General features: G+C 52.2%; 1 protein-coding gene across 4 annotated transcripts in view; it reads left to right on the forward strand.

The window, feature by feature from the left end:
- Window positions 1-12,744: 12,744 nt before the first annotated feature.
- The window catches only part of SLC5A10 (solute carrier family 5 member 10), a 54,691-nt gene continuing 47,863 nt past the window's right edge, over window positions 12,745-19,572 (forward strand). For all 4 annotated transcript variants that reach the window (XM_080825853.1, XM_080825852.1, XM_080825855.1 and 1 more), the window contains exons 1-4: window positions 12,745-12,774; window positions 12,986-13,090; window positions 13,464-13,523; window positions 14,019-14,123. In XM_080825853.1, coding sequence (XP_080681979.1) covers window positions 12,760-12,774; window positions 12,986-13,090; window positions 13,464-13,523; window positions 14,019-14,123 — 285 coding nt within the window. In that variant the 5' untranslated portion in view covers window positions 12,745-12,759. The remainder of the gene's footprint in view (window positions 12,775-12,985; window positions 13,091-13,463; window positions 13,524-14,018; window positions 14,124-19,572) is intronic.

Here is a 19,572-nt window from a genome sequence, read left to right on the forward strand (position 1 = left end):
TCCCTCAGGTTGAGCCTTGGCACGGAGACAGTCTACAACAACAACAACAACAACTACTACTACTACTACAATGACTATAATAAATACTGGGAAAGGGAGAGCAATTGATTTCCAGGATTACCACCATTCAAAGGGGAAAAATCAATAGAGATGGTTTCTGAAAAAGACTTGATGGTAGATCTACTAGACAGACTTTAAAGTGACTGTCCTAGTATATGTGCTGCTGAAGCGAGCACTAAAGCGACTGTCTTAAAGATGCTCCAAAAAAATAAACAAACCAGAAAACCCAAAACAAAACAAAACAAAAAAACAGATGTGGGGAACAAGAAAATAATGTACGAGCAAAGCAGAGAGATCGATAAACAGAAAACCTAAAAAGAACCCCTCCCCCCCAAATTCTGAAGAGTATAACGAAAATGACAAATTCACTAGAGGGATTCAAAGGCCCATTTGAGCAGGCAGATGAATGCGTGAACTTAAAGATGAGAAAATGGAACTAAATCCAAGGAACAGGAAGAAGATTGAAGAAAAAGAAACAGAGCCTGAGGGACTTCTGTGACTGCATTAAGTGGGTCAACATACACATTGTGGGAGACCTTCCCCTGCAGGAGAAGAGAGGGAAAGGGGTAGAGAGAATATTTGAGTAAACAATGGCTGAAAACGTCAACATTTTATGAAAGACATGAATATGAATTCCAAGTAAGATGAACTCAGGGACACCAAAATACATTATAATCCAACTTTAAGAAATCAGACAGAGAGGGACACCTGGGTGGCTCAGTTGGTTAAGCTGCTGCCTTCGGCTCGGGTCATGATCCCAGGGTCCTGGGATCGAGTCCCGCATCGGGCTCCTTGCTCGGCGGGGAGCCTGCTTCTCTCACTGCCTCTGCCTGCTTGTGTGTACTCTCTTTCTCTCTCTGGCAAATAAATAAAATCTTTAAAAAAAAAAAATCAGAGAATCTTGAAAGCAGCAAGAGGGAAGAAATGAGTCACATACAAGGGATTCTCAGTAAGTTATCAGATTAAAAAAAAAAATTTAATTAGGGGCACCTGGGTGGATCAGTGGGTTAAAGCCTCTGCCTTCAGCTCGGGTCATGGTCTCAGGGTCCTGGGATCGGGCCCTGCATCAGGCTCTCTGCTCAGTGGGGAGCCTGCTTCCTCCTCTCTCCCTGCCTGCCTCTCTGACTACTTGTGGTCTCTGTCTGTCAAATAAATAAATAAAATCTTTTAAAATTTTATTTATTTATTTATTTATTTGAGAGAAAGAGAGGGAGAGCACAAGCAGGCAGAGCAGCAGGTAAAGAGAGGAGAAAGGCTCCCCAACAAGCAGGGAGCCCAACATGGGGCTCGATCCCAAGACCCTGGGATCATGACCTGAACCGAAGGCAGATGTTCAACTGACTGAGCCACCCGGGTGCCCCAAGATTATCAGATTACTTATGGAAACTGGAGTTCAGAAAGTGGTGTGCTGAAGAATTCAAAGTGCTAAAACAAAAAATGTCAACCAAGAATCTTACATCTGACAAAACTGTCCCTCAAAAGTGAGGGAGAAACGGAAATCCTGGGTAAATCCTGGGTAAACAAAAACGGAAAGAGTTCATTACGACTAGACTTGCTCTGCAACAAATAATCAGAGGCTCCTCCATGGTGAAACAAAGGAACACCAGATAGCAACTTGGAGCTGCATGAAAAACTAAAGATCTCATTAAAGGCAAATACACAAGTAATATAAAAGTTACTATTATTGTAGCAATGGCTTCTAACTCCTTTCTACATAATATAAGAGAAATATATTTAAAAATTATTAGTCTAAAAGCTAGTATTATTATAACATTGGTGTGTAACCTTGCTTTATGTTTTCTACATAAGAGGCTAATACATTTAACAGTTTATGTTTTGTGGAACAAAATAAAGATTTAGTTTTCTGATAACAACTGAAAAGGGGCATAAACAAAGTTGTCAAGCAGAATTTTTGTATGTTATTGAAGTTAATCTGGTATAAATTGAAATTAGTGTGTCATAACCTTAGGATATTAAATATAATCCCAATGGTAACCATGAAGAAAATAGTCATAGAATATATATCAAATGAAATTGGAAATGAATTTTAGTGTTTTACTACAAAAAATAGGCACAAAAGGAAAAGAGGCAACAGAAAAGCTATAAGGCATACAGAAAATCAATAGCAAAATGACAGAAGTCCTTCCTTAACATTAACTACTTTAAATGTAAATGAATTAAATAATCAAGTAAAAGGGATTGGCAGACAAAACAAAAAGAGAGATTGGCAGAATAGATAAAAAGAACACAATACAACTAACTATATGTTGTCTGCAAAAGACTCACTTTAGATCCAAAGACACAAATAGATTGAAAGTGAAAGGACAGAAAAAGATATTCCATGCAAATAGCAACCAAAAAAGAAAACATGTAGCGTAAGTAATATAGGACAAAATAGACAAAAATTACTACAAAAGACAATGAAGGACGGTATATATTAGTACAAGGTTCAGTACAGCAAGAAGACATAATAATGATAAATATTTACATGCCCAATAACAGACTGTCAAAATAAATGAAGCAAAAATGTACACAATTAAAAGAAATGGTTTTACAATAATAATTAGATACTTCCATTCTCCACTTGTGGATATTAACCAACACACTCTTTTTTTTTAAGATTTTATTTTTCTTTCTTTCTTTATTTGACACAGAGAGATCACAAGTAGGCAGAGAGGCAGGCATAGAGAGAGGAAGGGAAGCAGGCTCCCCGTTGAGCAGAGAGCCCGACGTGGGGCTCGATCCCAGGACCCTGGGATCGTGACCTGAGCTGAAGGCAGAGGCTTTAACCCACTGAGCCACCCAGGCGCCCCTTAACCAGCACACTCTTAAACAGCCAATTAATCAAAGAAGAAATCACAAGGGGAGTTAGAAAATACTTAAAGATGAATAGAAATGAAAACATACCAAATGTTAGGGATACAGTAAAATCAGTGTTAATGGGGAAATGTATAGCTATAAACTCTTACATGGAAAGGAAGGGAGGGAGGGAAGGAAGGAAGGAAGGGGGAAAGATCTCAAATCAACAACCTCACTTTACAGCTTAAGGTACCAGAAAAAGGACAAACTAAACTCAAAGTTAGCAGAAGGATAGAAATAATAAAGATTAGAGGAGAGATCAGCAAAACAGAAAATAGAAAAATAATAGGGAAAAATCAATAAAACAAAAGCTGGTTCTTTGAAAAGATCAAAATTGACAAACCTTTAATAGACTAAGAAAAATCGGAATAGACTTATAACTAATAGGAGAATTATATCAGTTATTTAAAAAAAAAACAAACAAAACTCCCAACAGAGAAAAGCCCAGGATCTGACGGTTTCACTGGTGAATTCTCCCCAACATTCAAAGAAGTAAGCCCGTCTGAGGCACGTGGCTGGCTCAGTCAGCGGAGCATGCAACTCTTGATCTTGGAGTTGTAAGTTCGAGCCCCATGTTGGGTGCAGAGATTACTCAAAAAATAATAAAAAAACGGTAACACCAGTATTTTTCCAACTTTCCACAAAAAACGTAAGAGGAAAGAATAATTTCTAACTCATTCTATGAGGTGGATTTACCCTGATAACAAAGCCAAAGACACTATAAGAAAACTATAAATCGGGGGTGCCTGGGTGGCTCAGTAGGTTAAGCCTCTGCCTTCGGCTCAGGTCATGATCTCAGGGTCCTGGGATCGAGCCCCGCATCAAGCTCTCTGCTCAGCAGGGAGCCTGCTTCCTCCTCTCTCTCTGCCTGCCTCTCTGCCTACTTGTGATCTCTGTCTGTCAAATAAATAAAATCTTTTAAAAAACTATAAATCAATATCCCTTATGAATATTGATACAAAAACATCAACAAAGTACTAGAAAACTATTTTCAGGAACATATTAAAAAGATTATAGGCTTTAACCAAGTGAGATTTATTTCTGGAATGCAAGACGATTAGACGTATGAAAACTGGTCAGTGTGATACACCATATTAACAGAATGAAGAGGAATAACTACATGATCGTCTCATTGCAGAAAATGTGTTTCAAGAAATGGTAACTTTTTATGATAAAAACACTCAGAAAATTAGGAATACTAGAAAGAAACTACCATAACATAATTGAAAGCCATGGATGAAAAATCCACAGTGACCATCATACTCAACGGTGAAAGAGAGAAAGCTTTTTTCCTAAGATTAATGACAAGGCAAGGATGCCTCTCTTCATGACTTTTGTTCAATGTAGTGCTGGAAGGTCTAACCAGAGCAAGAAAATGAATGAATGAATGAATGAAGAATGAATGAATGAATGAATGAATGACTTCCAAACTGGAAAGGAAGAAATAAAATGATCTGTTTGCAGCTGATGTGATCTTATATTTAGAAAAACCCTGAAGATAACACACACGCGCGTGCACACACACACACACACACCATCTGTTAGAACTAAGAAATGAATTTAGGAAAACAGCAGGACACAAAGTCAACATGGAATCATCAGTTGCATTTCTAAGCACTAACAATGGAAGGGGAAATGGAAAAAATGATTCCATTTACAATAGTATCAAAAAGAATAAAATACTTAGGAATTAACTTAACCAAGAAGATGAAAGACTTTATCGCTGATCCAAGTCCACTTTCGAATAAAAGTACACTGTCACAAATAGTGTGATTACCTTTTTTTTTTTTTTAAAGATTTTATTTATTTATTTGACAGACAGATCACAAGTAGGCATAGAGGCAGGCAGAGAGAGAAGGCAGGAAGCAGGCTCCCTGCTGAGCAGAGAGCCCGATGCCGGGCTCGATCCCAGGACGCTGGGATCATGACCTGAGCCGAAGGCAGCGGCTTTAACCCACTGAGCTACCCACGCGACCCGTGTGATTACCTTTTAATAAAATAATCCCGGGGCACCTGGGTGGCTCAGTGGGTTGAGGCCTCTGCCTTCAGCTCAGGTCATGATCCCAGCGTCCTGGGATCGAGCCCGGCATCGGGCTCTCTGCTCAGCAGGGAGCCTGCTTCCTGCCTTCTCTCTCTGCCTGCCTCTATGCCTACTTGTGATCTGTCTGTCAAATAAATAAATAAAATCTTAAAAAAAATAATCCCACTTCTTTTTCCTGTCTTTATATCATTGCTGTTATTCATTTCATTTATACACAAGCATACACATACCAAATACGTTGTTGCTATTATTATTTTGAACAAACTGTTATCAGATCAATTTTAAAAAGTTTTTGTTTTACTTTCATTTATTTCTTTTTTGATCCTCTGGCTGTTCATCTGTATCCTTCACAACAATCTGTATCATACTGATACTGATCAGTTTCCCTGAGCTCTGGGAGCCATCTGGCAAATTGTGAAATCTGAGAAGGGGATCATGGGAACTTCCAGCACCTGTAGATGGTCAGTCCAAAGTACAAGGAGGCCTAAGATTTGCACCTGCTGTCTAAAGGGGGGCAGTTTGGTCAGACTCAGTGTTTAAACTGTGGGATCTGTGCTAACTCAGGTCGTTAGTGACAGAATTGAGTCAGATGGGAGGGCACCCAGTTGGCCTCCAGAGAGATGGAGAGTTCATTGGTGTGGGGGGAGAAACCCCCCCCCACACACACACATTTGGCATCAGCAGTGGTATTGGGAAACACGACATGGCGGGGGCTCCCACTTGGGATAAACACAGCCTGGCTTCCTGGCTGGGCAGGTCCTGTCATTCCTGTCCCGGGTGACCTGGGCCATCAGAGTTTGATCCGAGTGTGGTCCTGTTGGATAGCAGAGGGTGGGAATACGGAATGTGATTGGGCTTAAGTGTGGAATTTCTCACACCCTTCACTGCCACCCTCTCCCTGTCCTGCCCACCCACTCCTCGTGACTTCTTTCCCCCAGAATTTGTATCAGAAGTCGGGGAGTGGGGTGGGGCGTTTATCCCTAATGGTTTATTTTCTTCTGAGACGCAGACTGATGCGAGGGGACAAGATACTGTTTTTCAACCACTTTATCCCTAGGAGACTGGATTAATAAATTCAGATCGTCTCCAGCTGGGTCCTTCTGACTTGCATTAAATGATTTTTTAAAGATTTTATTATTTATTAGAAAGATGGAGAGAGACCACAAGTAGGCAGAGCAGGAGGCAGAGGGAGAGGGAGAAGCAGGCTCTCTGCTGAGCAGGGAGCCCGATGTGGGGCTTGATCCCAGGACCCTGGGATCATGACCTGAGCCGAAGGCAGCCACTCAACCGACTGAGCCACCCAGGCGCCCCTCAAATGATCTTCTGATTCATGACATGCTTCTAGCAATGGCTTGGAAAGTGAGCACCTTCAGCGAGGCTAGTTGGCCCGAGATGAGGGTAGTTGGGGAGGGGGCAGTCTGAGCCTGCCTGAATTGACTAGAAACTGACTTAATTGTTCTTCTCTGTCTCGTTTTGCATGTAATCTTTAAACAGCCTACCTCAGGTTACCGAGTAACAGGCACAGTTGGGTTTTGCGGGTCAGTGTGTTCCCAGTGGTGGCTGCTCACTCATTAACACCTTCTGGAAAAGCGGCGTGACCTGGTTAAACTCCAAACGCTGTGCAAAGCCACAGGCCACGTCGGAGACATCCACCAGGTTGTGCGGAATGGTTTCCTTAGTGAGGACGCATCTAAGACCCTCTGGCTGCCAGTGGAACCAGGGCCATCACTGCCACCAATGGGGAGCATATGGGGTCAAATCTGGATCTGAAGCCCAGCTCTGTCCCTCCCATGGCCAGACGACAGACAGCTCAGCCTCCTGGCTTCCATTCCTTGGCCGTGATACACTACCAGCCACCCTGAGGGAGCCCCAAATGGGACAGCAGGCAGAAAGCCTAAGCATCGCCCTCGGCTCCTGGCAGGCACCTGCTAGACGTGTCCCTCCGCGGACGTCCTGAGGAGACCACGGAGACCTGAACAGAGGGTCAAATGAGGGGGTTGGGATAGTTTCAGCTGGGCTAGAAAAAGGAAGCAGAGGGGTGCCTGGGTGGCTCAGTGGGTTAAAGCCTCTGCCTTTGGCTCGGGTCATGATCCCAGGGTCCTGGGATCGAGCCCTGCATCGGTCTCTCTGCTCGGCAGGGAGCCTGCTTCCTCCTCTCTCTCTCTGCCTGCCTCTCTGCCTACTTGTGATCTCTTTCTTTCAAATAAATAAATAAAATCTTAAAAAAAAAAGAAAAGAAAAGATAAAGGAAGCAGAACATTTGGCAACATGCCTTTAGGGTCCGACACTGGGATGTTCTGGGGCCGGACTGTCGTGGTGGGAAGTGAGCCACGTGATTCAAGAGTCACCATCCCAAGTCCCCCTTGGTCCTCTCATGGCCCGGTGGCCACAGGACATGGTTGCCTGCCACCATGGTGTCCCCAGAGGTGAGGCATCTATCCCCAACCCTCCGTACTTTTTATACACGTGGAATACGGGGCGAGCCACGCATTAGGTAACAGCCCTTTCTGGGACTAATCTGGTTGCCTGTGGATGCACTGATCTCCCTTTATTTATGATTATTTATTTATTTATTTAAAGCAGGCTCTGCCCCCAACGTGGGGATCAATCTCACGACCCTGAGATCAGGAGTTGCATGCTTCGGCGACTGAACCCAGCCAGGCACCCCCTAAACTCTCTTTACTTTTCCCAAACCTCCTCTGAGTTCGGGGAGGCTGCCCTCCTCCAAGCCCCCTCCAGCTCTGCCCCTGCACTCATGGTCGGGGTTGGCTTCCCACTTGCAGGGAGGCGGGGGGGACACCGGCGCTGCACTTGGAAAGCCGTTTCCCGGCACGCGGTCATCTTGTGGCTGGAGACGCCACCATCGCGCTCGGTTTAATGATCAATTAATTGCCTGCCAGGAAGCCCTTTCTGACCCGGCTCGGCCCTCAGTTCCTCCTACTCGGAGCTGGTGCCTGCCGCAGGATGGTGGCGGACAACTCCACCGGCGACCCCCACGCTCCCAGGCCGCAGCTGAGCGTGACCGACATCATCGTCATCACTCTGTATTTCGCCCTGAACGTGGCCGTGGGCATATGGGTGAGAGGCCCGGGGCGGGTGGCCGGCCAGGATGGCACTGGGGTGTGGGAGCCGGGCTGAGTTGAGGCACACCCGGAGCCCGCTGGGGTCCTCCTTCCAGCCCTGGGGTGGATTTGTCCGAGGCTTGACCGAGCCACTTTGTCTTTGGGCAGTGGCTGCTCAGGCTACAAGGGGAGGGAGAGGAAGACCCCTCTAACTCGCAGGCCTAGGGAGAAGCTGCCTGGGCTATCGAGCGGCCGACGAGCTGGGGGCCGAGCGCAGCACGTCCTCTTCCTGGCTTCCATCTCCGTGTCAGACGGGCTCGCGGGGCGAACATCTGTCCAGCTGTTCCCCGCACCTGCTGGGTCAGACTCCGGAGAAGGGGAAGGGGACACAGAGCCTGAGGATCTTTATTTTGAAAATCTCGGTGTCCGCCTGCCTGGTTCCTGAGCCAGTTTCTCTCACTTTCAATGAGAAAGAGACATGATTCAGGCCGTCACAGACTGCATCGGCAGTGAGGCCTCTCCTAGGTGGGTCCTGTGCTCATCACCCGGCCCCCACAGCCACAGGGCGAAGGCCAGCCCCATTTACGGATGAACCCCCCTGCTCTGGGACCTGGGACTTACCCAGTGACCCTCATGTCCCTGCTCATAGGGGAGGCGTTCCTCCCGTCTACTCACGATGCAGACCTTGGAGGCCTTCCTGGTGGGGGAGGCGAGCACCAAAGCCAGCTTTGGCTTTGCAGAGGTCAGCCTCCTCCTCCTTGTCCCCAGAGGTCCCCAGGCCAGCATCCCTGAGCCGTGATACATGGTGGCCTCCACCTACTGGGGGGAGAACGAAGATCCCTTCTTATCTTCTCTGGCCCTGTTTTAAGCCCCAGGGCCAGAGGCAGAAGACTGGTCACATTCCCAGCTCTGGCCTCCTAGGAAGTCGCTCAGCATTCTGGGCCTTGGGGGTCTCGATCTAAAAGACAGAGACACCACCTACTTCATCCCAAGCCCCCAGTACCTGAGTCGGAGGCGTTCTCCCGCCTGAGGTGCCCACAGGGGCACGGACCCTGCCGCCGCTCTTGGTTGGATAGTAGGAAGGGTGTAAGTGGTCCTGGTGTTGCAGGGGTGCTAGGGGTGCTGATGCTGGTGGGGGGGAGTGCCAGGGGTGCTGGTGGGGCAGCAGCAGTAATTAGAATTGATTCTTCGGTGTTGGAATCGTGGACCACAAGCCGCGCAGGGCTGGCCCCCACTCTGCGTCCTCAGAGTCAGTCCCTTGCCCGCTCTGGGCACGCCTCCTCAAACACACCATGCGGTGCAGGCAGCCCACTGCTCCTGGCAGTTCGAAGGAGCACAGGAGGCCCGTGGATGTGGAGCTCTGCTGTCAGCCATCCTGTTTCTGGGAGAGTTGCTGGCTGGGAGTTTAGAGGAGGGGGTGCCCGCAATGGAGGCTTTCGGGATGAGCCAGGGGCTGGAGGTGAGCAGGATCTGAAGAGGGAAGAGGAGTGCGGTGGGGAAATTAGCTGGAAGCTGCATCTAAGGGACCGTTTGGGGCCCCTGAGGCCCTTTGCCATCTGGTGACTGGGGCCCATCCACCTCGCTGCCTGGGACTCACCTGTCCCAGCTTCGCCTTCCTCTGTAGGCCAGTGCCGCGGGCGGTGGGGCCGTGGGAGTTCTGGCCTGGCCCTCAAGCAGGCCATGCGGGCCCAGCTGGGTGCTGCTGGTCAGACAGCCCTGAGCGTCGGCAGCTAAGAACAGAGCCAGACGAGGAGTGAGTGTGCTGGAGCTGGATTGCACAGCGATCAGATGCAGGCGCTCGTCACCCAAATGCAGACGGGACAAGCTGGGTTGGACAGGTGCACCTGCAGAGGTGCTCTGATGGTGGAGTTAGGAGAGTCCAGGGAAGGCCTTTAAAGAAATGTTCCTGGACAAAGGACCTTGCGCTGAGCCTTTGCACCTATTAGGGTATCTGTTAACCAGTGACAGAAAACCTAGATCAGAAGAGCTTGAACAATGAAGGAACTGTAAGGATATCCATCCTGGTAAGTCTGACAATAGAGAAGGCTTCAGGCACGGTTGGATCCAGGGGTCCACAGTATCAACAAGGCTATGGTGCATTTCACGTTGACTTTCTCAGCTTCCACCCATGTGTGGCATTGTCCTAAGCCCAGTGTCCCACATGGAGGAGAGATGCCCAGGCTCTCTGCTTAGCCTGGGTTCAAATCCTGACTCCATCACTTACTAGCTACTTTTAGCTGTGGAAGTCTTGGTTTCCTCATTGGTAATATGGGGATGATCATAGTTCCTACTTCATGGGACTAAACACTTCATACAGGTTAAGCACTGCGAGCCAACTCTATGGCCGTGGGACCCTCAGTGAATATTAACTAGGTACATACGGCTGCCAGTGTCCCCAGAGCCCCGGCTTCTTCCTCCACCTCCTGGGAGGCCAGGAGCAATCTCAGCTTAAGTCCACAGCTGCCCTGAATCAGGTGTGACAGCTAAAGAATGTGACAGGGTCCATGGCTTAGGTGAGTCAGGACTCCTGGAGTGGGAGACTGGGTTGGGACCACTCAAGCCAATTGCTTAGAAAAATGAGACCCCTTAAGGAAAGAGAAGGGAAAGAAGGAGGCAACTGACAATGCCCACCATATCCTTGAAAGATGAGAAGACATGTTAGGAAAAATCACAGGGTAAAAACAGAGCGGCTCTGGAAGTTGCACAGTGCACAGCCCATACAGCCGGATGTGGCCATCCTGGCCAAAACCATGAGAGCCTTCAGATAGTACTACATTCTTTGGGTCCGGGTCACAGCTCACAGAAAGTAATGGGAGCTCAGGCAGGAGAGGCAAGCAGGACCCATATCAAAAGCTTTGGGTGACAGATCCAGACAATTCAGACAAATCATCTTGAATATGATGGTGTGTATGTTTGTGTGTGTGTCTGAGGCTAAAGTCAGGTAGAAGGAGGCCTGTGTATTGATTGAGATCATGTGATCCAGCCTTCCATTAGGATATGTATGTTGTGAAAAAGGAATGCAAAATAACAGATCTAAATACACCTGCTGGAAAAAAAAATAAATACACCTGCTGGGTCCTTCTTTTCACATTTCTCCTTTTCTCGAGTTCACATCTTTTCATTTTCTCCTGTCCAGACAGCACTAAGTGAGGCCTTGAAAAATCCATAAAACCACTGACCCTCATCAGACACTTACTAGGTACCAGGCACCATCGTCAGAGAGTTACTCCTAGCAACTCATTAAACCCCACAGAAGCCTGTGAGGGAAGAACTTTTATTAGGGCCCACATTGTGGGTGAGGAAACCGAGGCCCATCGGTGAAGTAACTTGCCCAAGGTCACACGGCCAGGAAGCAGAGGAGCCAGGATTCACTCCCAAGCATTCTGATCTCAGACTTTTTTTTTTAAACATTTTATTTATTTATCTGACAGAGAGACACAGTGAGAGAGGGAACACAAGCAGGGGGAGTGGTAGAGGGAGAAGTAGGCTTCCTGCCTAGCAAGGAGCCTGATGCAGGGCTTGATCCCAGGACCCCGGGATTATGACCTGAGCCGAAGGCAGACGCTTAATGACTGAGCCACCCAGATGCCCTGATTTCAGATATTTAAAATTATATTACAGAGCACAAAATTCCATGCTCCCCCCAAAACAAAAGGTATGCGGGAATCCTTGACTGATAATTCCTGGAAATATATCAGAGATGAAAATACTGGAAGTAAGAGGGGCGCTTGGATGGCTCAGTTGGTTAAGCCTCTGCCTTCGGCTCAGGTCATGATCTCAGGGTCCTGGGATCGAGCCCTGCATCGCACTCTGCTCAGCGGGGAGCCTTCTTCCCTGTCTCTCTCTGCCTGCCTCTCTGCCTACCTGTGATCTCTCTCTCTGTCAAATAAATAAATAAAATCTTTAAAAAAATCTTTAAAATATTAGAAGAAATCAAGGGCCAAAGGGTTCTTGGCTCAAAGTCCTCACCAAGAGGCAAAAATCTCCGCTTAGGGGTGCCCGGCTGGCTCAGTCAGTAGAACATGCAACTCTTGATCTCAGGGTCGTAAGTTCAAGCCGACTTAAACCACATTAAAATACATAATTCGGTGGCATTTTGTACAATCACAGTGCTGTCTAACCATTACCTTTATGTGGTTCCAAGACTTTTTCATCACCCCAAAAGAAACCCCATACCTATTAGTTATCATTCCCCAGCCCCTGGAAACCCCTGCTGTGCCCTCTGCCTTTAAGGATTCACCTGTTCTGGACATTTCCTACCCATGGAATCCTACCGTGTGTGGCCTTTTGTGTCGGACTCCTTTCACTTAGCAGAATGTTCCCGAGGCCCGTCCATGTCCTAGCAGGTGTCAGAACCTCATCCCACCCAGTGGCTGGGGAATATTTCATTGTGCGGCTAGACCCCACTTTGTCCATTCGTCCGGTGATGGGCATCTGGGCTGTTTCCCCCTTTGGGCTGTTGGCTGCTCTGAACATCCAGGGACCAATTTCCTGTGAACCCAGTTTCCAGTTCCCTCGGATGTCGGAGTGCAATGCTGGGTCATCGCGTTAAGGAGGTGAATGTTGAACGTGAATGTGGAAGTCTTTGGGGGGCCCACAGGCTGTTTTCTGCCACGGGGGCCCCATTTTACATTCCCTCCAGTGTGTGCCAGGTTCCAATGTCCACCTCTGTTCTTACAGTCCTCATGCCGGGCCAGCAGGAACACGGTGAGAGGCTACTTCCTGGCCGGCCGGGACATGACCTGGTGGCCGGTGAGTGCACTCCGATGCTCCCAGCCCCTCCTTCCTGGGTGTGGGGGATGAGGGATGCCCCAGGCAGGCAGTGAGGGTTAGGGTGAGGCTGGCAGGGAGCCCCCAAGCTGGGAGTGTCTGGATGCGGTGCTGGGAATTGTGCAAAGCGTGGGGGCTTTGAAGGCTGGTAGGGAGGGCCTGAAGCTGATTCCTTTTCCTCTCTGTCCTCCAGATTGGAGCCTCTCTCTTCGCCAGCAGCGAGGGCTCGGGCCTCTTTATCGGACTGGCGGGCTCGGGGGCGGCTGGGGGCCTGGCTGTGGCGGGCTTCGAGTGGAATGTGAGCTGCTGACGGGTGGGGGTGGGGGTGGGGAGAGGGATTGGCACCCTAAAACGCAGTGGATAGGCCTCCACTGGAGTTTGCCCTCGGCCCAAGGGGCAGCTCCCAGCAACTCCAGGCGGCCAATGTCTAGACGGGTGGAGTTCCAGGGAAAGGTTGGTCTTCAGAATGCCAACTGGATAGGACTGCAGGAGGGGAGCTGTTAGTCTTGGCCTGGGGCCATCAGTGTACAGGCGCACAGAGAGGGAATGAGGCCATATCAGGTTCTCCTGGCAAGCCAGGCCTCCAGACTGCTGGTCCTGGCTACATCTCTAGAGCGGGACTGGGGGGAGAGTTGCACCTGCTGTCCTCACCCTGCCTCTGTCCCCCTCAGGCCACATATGTGCTGCTGGCTCTGGCGTGGGTGTTCGTGCCCATCTACATCTCCTCGGAGGTGAGTCCACTCGCCGCTCTCAGGGCTGGGCTGTTACTCCAAATGACGTGCCTACCAACTCATATAGACAGGTCCCCGAGGACCGCAGCCTGGGGGGCTTTGTCTGCTGGTTTCTACTCCCCAGCTTGCTGTATCTGGGCAAGGAAGCTCCGTCTACTTGAGTGCACGGGCGACACCGCTGGGCTGCACAGTGGGGCGACACTGCTGGGCAACACCATCCTGGACTGCCTACTCCCGCAGCCCCAGCTGGGCGGTCACTGCCTCTGTGGCTCCCACTTGCTGACTCTCTCTCCGTCCTTCACGGCCGCCTTCCCCACCCAGCTGTGCCAATAGTTCATTCAGATGCATCGCCCCAGCCCCTCCAAGCTTGTCCCTCTGTCCCTAGTCCCAGTCCCAGGTGCTGGGGCGGTAATACGCGGGCCTGGCCTTGTCCTTGAGCAGCTCTGGGTGGGATCTCGGAGGAGTGCCTAGCCCCTGCCCCCGTGTCTCTGCCAGATTGTCACCATGCCGGAATACATTCAGAAGCGCTACGGAGGCCAGCGGATTCGCATGTACCTGTCTGTCCTGTCCCTGATGCTCTCCGTCTTCACCAAGATATCGGTGAGCTGCGTCCCCCGCTCCCGGCGTCCAGCCAGCACAGCCTGGAATCATCCCTGCTCCGGGGGCCCCTCAAACAGACCTGACATCCTCTCATCTGTCTCTTGTCCAATAGCGGGGGAAACGGAGGCCCAGAGAGGGACAAGGACTTGCCCACAGAGTAAGCCTGGAATAGCTGGACTAGGGCTTCCGGAATGTCCGCCGGGGAGCTGGCACCGTTGGGGGCAAAGCAGGCCTCCTGACTCCTTTGCCCCAGGCAGAGATATGAGGGTGGTCACTGGTGGGGGCGGGGGTCCGCAAGGAGATGAGTTAGGACTGACCACTAGGGGGCGCTAAGAGCCCGTGCAGTGTCTGGTTCAGAAGCTGCAGGGAACCCTCCCGTGGCTGGTCAGCTCCCCAGGTTGTGGAGCTGCCCTTGTGGGCACTCCCGGCCGCTTTCCCTTGGGGGCCTGGACTTGGTCCCCCTGGTAGGGTAAGAGCAGAACGCACCCCTCGAATGTCCCTCAAGGCTCACTTACTAGGGCTGCCCTTCTCTGAGCCCCTGATTTCACAGAAAGGGAAACTGAGGCCCAGGGCGGGGAACTAACTTGTACCCAAGCTTCCTGGTGACTTCATAGTAATGCCATGTCTTCTGGCTCTCACTCCTGAGTCCAGGGGCACCCTGCCCTTGACCCCCGAGGCCATCCAGCCTCCTTCAGCCCGTTTCTGGAAGGACTGGGGAAGTAGGGACAAGGGCCCGAGTCCTACATCGGTCTGCTTCTGGCTGGGGGCACCTAGACAAGACCACGAGCCTCCGTTTGCTTGTTCGTAAAGAGGGCTGCCTGTGCCTGCCTCTCACGGCGTCTGTGAGGGGGTGAGGCTGGCAGGTGGGGTAGCGGGAAGTGGTCAGGGAGGCCCCCCAGCTCCTGCTCCGTCCCAGCCACCTCCCTGGAAGCCAGAGCCACAGAAATCAGGCAGACCTGGCCTGGGCCCTCCAGGCTCTGGGTACGGCGGGAGGCAGGTAAATACACAGGGAATCACGCAACACCCAATCGGGGGCCGTTATGTTGGGCTCTGATGGGGAAAGGGACACTGATGGGGGAGAGGAACAGAGGCCAAGGAGAGAGATGGGTGGGCGGTGGAGGATGTGTCCGGGTCCAGAGGCCTGCATTCTAGGTGTCTCTAAGTCAGATGCTTCTGGGACCAGAGAGGAGCCAGTGTGAAGAGCTGGGGGGCGGAGCGGTGGGGACTGGGCAAACCAGAGACGGGCATGCTCCCGGATTCACACAGAGCGGACCTGGTGCCGCGTTTGGCTCTTGGGCTGCTAGCTTCCCAGCCCCGACCTCAAGGGCTGCAGTGGGAGATTGCCAGGGGCCGAAGGGCCCAAGGGACCCTGGGGGCTCGAAGCAGGGGACCGACACAGTCAGCTTTGCACCGCTGGCTCTGACACCTACCAGTGGGTGGACTGGAGGGGGGGAGGAACGAGAAGGGGGAGTGCCTAGTGGGGCCCCGTGGGGCCAACCTGTGCGCACAGGGTGGTCTCTTACCGCACCCCCCCCCCAATCCAGTTTCGTGCTGTTACAGATCGGCAGTGAGGTCACATGTTGCTCAGGGCAAGCTTCAAGGGGGTGGCCCGGGCAGGACTCCAGAACGGCTGAGTGTTAGGAGGGGACATCCTAACAGAGATCTCACCCTGCAAGCCCAGTTTACAGACGAAACGATCGAGACCTAGAGAGTGACCTTGACTTGTTCAAGGTCGTGGTGAATCAGGTGGAGAGCAGGGTTAGAACCCAGGCCTCTGCCTCCCAGCCTGGGGCCCCAACCTCTGCCCTACAGTGCTGAAGCCGGCTGGGACTGGACGCGTGATGGGGGTCAACTGACCCTCCTATAAAGTGGAAAGCAGCCCACCAACATCAAGGCCAGGACCCCAGCAACAAGGCCAGGTGGCCAGATGAAGCCGAGAGGGGAAGCAGGAGGGACGCTACCTGCTTGGCTTGGTTTGGGCAGGACGGGCCACCCTGGCTGATGACTTTGGGCTAAAACTGTTTGATGTGCATGCGCCCAGGTGGCTCCCGGAGGCCCTTACTGTGCCGGGCCGAGCCCTGGGAAGGCTCCCCCTGTCTGCACATTCAGCACCTGCCCCGGCTGCAGTCTGTCTGGACAGAGACCACAGGGCTCACCGGCTCCCATCCCTCAGACCACCACCCTGACTCTCAGATGCGGTCGGGTGCCACAGAACCCCATCACTGTGTGGCTCTGGGCTAGTCATTCAACCTTTGGCCAATAGAGAAACATGACACAATACCCTGGGCCAGCTGGAGTGAAGGCAGAGAGTGGCCTCCAAGATCCCCGAAGATGGGGCCCCTGCTGCCTCACCCGCCTGTCCTGTCCCTCTCCTCCTGTCACCCTACATCATTCCAACCACCCTGGCCTCCTTGCACATCCATGAACACACCTGGCGTGATCCTGCCCCAGGACCTTTGCACCTGCTGTGTTCTCTGCCTGGAAATTTCTTCCCCTGGATATCTACATGGCTCGCATCTTCATCTCTGTCGACTCTTTTCATTTCACCTTCTCAGTGAGGCCTGCCTGCCCCTACCTGCTTTCCCTCTTTTTTGTACTCGGACTGTCTTCTGATATGCCGAATAATTTACTTAGTATGTCTATTGTCTGTCTCCCCCGTTTCTTCTCTCTGCTCATTCCTGATTCTCCGGTGCTTCTAGGCATACCTCATGGGACTGAAGGAAGGGAATGCCAGGGGCCAGCTAATTCTTTCTGTGAAGGTCCAGAAAGTGAGTCCTTTGGGCTTTGCAGGACACATACCTGTCCCTCAACTTTGCTGCTGGAAACACAGTACCGAGGCCTCTGACTGGATTTGGTCTGGGGACTCTGCTGTGCCCACCGCCCGTGCACATATGTAAATGTAGCTATTTGAGCCCCTACTGTGCGCCAGGCCCTGCGCGAGCCCTGGGCGATGAACACATTCCTTATAAGGGGCTTAATGTTCTCCACAGATCAGTGCACAGACCAATATACTCGTAACAGTGAAGTGCGGTAAAAGACGCAAAGGCGGGGCCGAATTCTAGAACGATGAGAGCAGGAGCAGAGGTCAGGCTCCCTCTGGAGAGAGGGGTCTGTGTTGAAAATGCCAGGTCTGCAGCAGCAGAAGGAAGGGGTGAGGCTGGAGCACAGGGAGCTGCTGAGCCCGGGGAGGGGTGAGTGAGGAAGGGGACTGGACGGGGCTGCCTGACGGGTGGCACAGGACGTCTGGGGCTGGCTGGCTGGGTTTTTGGTACTATGTGCTGTGGAAATGCAGAGAACTTGATTTGTCTCTAGGCAAGCCGAGTGTGGGGAGGGGCCTTTGAGGGGCTTCCAGAGGGAGGGGGCAGAGGGTGGGGACAGCGCACGGGGGAGTAATTTGGAGAGAGCACTGGCCAGTGGGTGGGGTGCAGGGAATGTGGCAACGGTGAGAACTTTCTGGAGCCCTGAAGGGACAATGATAGCCTCCAGCGAGATGGGCAAGGTTTGGGGGCAGGGCAAACTCCCTTGGAGGTCCTGCCCGCCCTTCCCCTAACCTCCCTGAGGGCTCAGCTTTGCCGAGGGATAGAGGAAGCTGGGCCTGCCGCTGTGCCCTGTCTCCTGCTTCCCCATTTTCCAGATAAGGGCCACTGAGGCTCCGGGAGGCGACATGACCTGCTCAAAGCCACGTGGCCAGGACCCAGACGAACAGGGACACAGACCCAGTCCATGCGGCTCTGGGTTTAGGGCTCTTAGCTTGTACCCGGGTGTGGCTCTCTTAGGCCCACAGAAGACGGAACTCGGGCTGCAGGAGAGGTCAGACTGGGCTGGGTGCCATGGAAAAGTTCCTCGCTGGGACTCCCCGGGAGCCTACAGACGATCTGATAGGCGCTGCAGCAGCAAATCTTGACTTCTCGCTCTGCGGGGTCCCGGAGGGAGGACAGCAGCCCAAGTCCCAGGTCCACACCTCTGCCTGTGGCTGCTCCTGACACCGGTCCAAGTCCTCTTTCCTCCTTGGGGCCTACTGCCATGAAAGCAAGTCCCTGAAGAGAGGTTAGGGAGCAGTACCCGGGAAGACGGTTCTGGAACATGGGGCAGCAGATGGGGCGGCCCAGGGCACAGGGACCTGGCCAGCCAAGGCCTGGGGGCAGCAAAGTGTGCGGTATGACAGCCAGGCCGGGGTGACCAGAATCACCTGGGCTGGGACAGATGGATGCTTGGGGCCTGAAGGCCAGCCACACCGATCGGGGCTCTGCTCTGAGGACAGCCTGGGTCCAGAGAGGGGTCCTGAGTGCCGGCTGGAGGACTGAGCAGGCACGAGGAAGGGCTGCTGCTTTCTAGAGATTTCCTGTCCCTCTTCTCCTGACAACTCCAATCTCGGATACCTGTCAGGGCCTGGCCTCAGGGAAGTCCCTCCCTTCCCCAGGCCTCAGTTTCTCCTCTGGTCTCATGGGGCAGGGGGCTTGAAGAGTCCTTCCTGCTCTGACATTCACAACCCTGGGCTTCTCTGCTTGGGCTGGAGGTAGACACACTCTGCCCAACATGCACGCACGCACGCACGCACACACGTGCATACACACACACTCACACCACCAACACCAGCAGCCAGAGTGGGGTCCACTGTTCTCCTGAAAGCACCGTGTCAGAGTCCGCACCGGCTGATCTCTCCAAGAGAGAGTAAAAGTGCAGGGAACCCCAGCTTCTGCGGGCTCTGTGTCCTTAGGGCTCGGGGCCTGGGGGAATAAGAGGGTCCACAAGCCGACTGGGCAGTGCTGGTCGGCCCTATGGTGGGCCAGGCACTGCGGTAGTTCAAAGGGGCCTATGCCCCTTGGGCCTCGTGCTGAGTGGTCCCCCCACACGCGGGCTCTGCTGACCCACTGCCTTGCCCAGCCTTAGTCAGGAGCCCGTTGGCCCCAAAGACTGTATTTCAGGTCATGTCCCCTCTACTGATTAGGCCCAGAATGGCAGGCCGGGAAATTCAACAGGGTGGAGCCCCTTGTCTGGCCCCTAGGTCCCACAGGACAGAGCCTGCCCTCCTTCTCTGGTTCCCACAGGACAGGCAGGGCTGGGAGTGGAATGAGGGTTGTAAGGCTCACCCCAGGAAGAGGACGCTGGCCCCCCATGCCGCCTGGGGTCCGGGATGACAGCAGCTGGGTCAGTCCAGCCCCTGGGGACCAGCCTCGGCCTGACACCTGGCCCTGGCTTCAGGTCCAACCCCACTGGAGGGCAGTAAGCAAGACTGCCTACCTGTTCCCTAGCCTGCCCCCCAGAACACACCCGGTCTTTTTCCAGAGCCCCCTGGCTAATGGGAAGCAGAGATTAGGGGCCACACACAGGTGGATACTGGCCTGGAGACCCATTTTCTGAGGCCCATTCGTCTTCTTATGCCTCCCTCAGGAAGCCCTCCTGGACTCCTCCTCCGCATCCCATGGCAGGGGGCCAGGCTCAATGACAA

This window comes from Martes martes (assembly GCF_963455335.1).
Source record: "Martes martes genome assembly, chromosome: 16".
Taxonomy (NCBI): Eukaryota; Metazoa; Chordata; class Mammalia; order Carnivora; family Mustelidae; genus Martes; species Martes martes.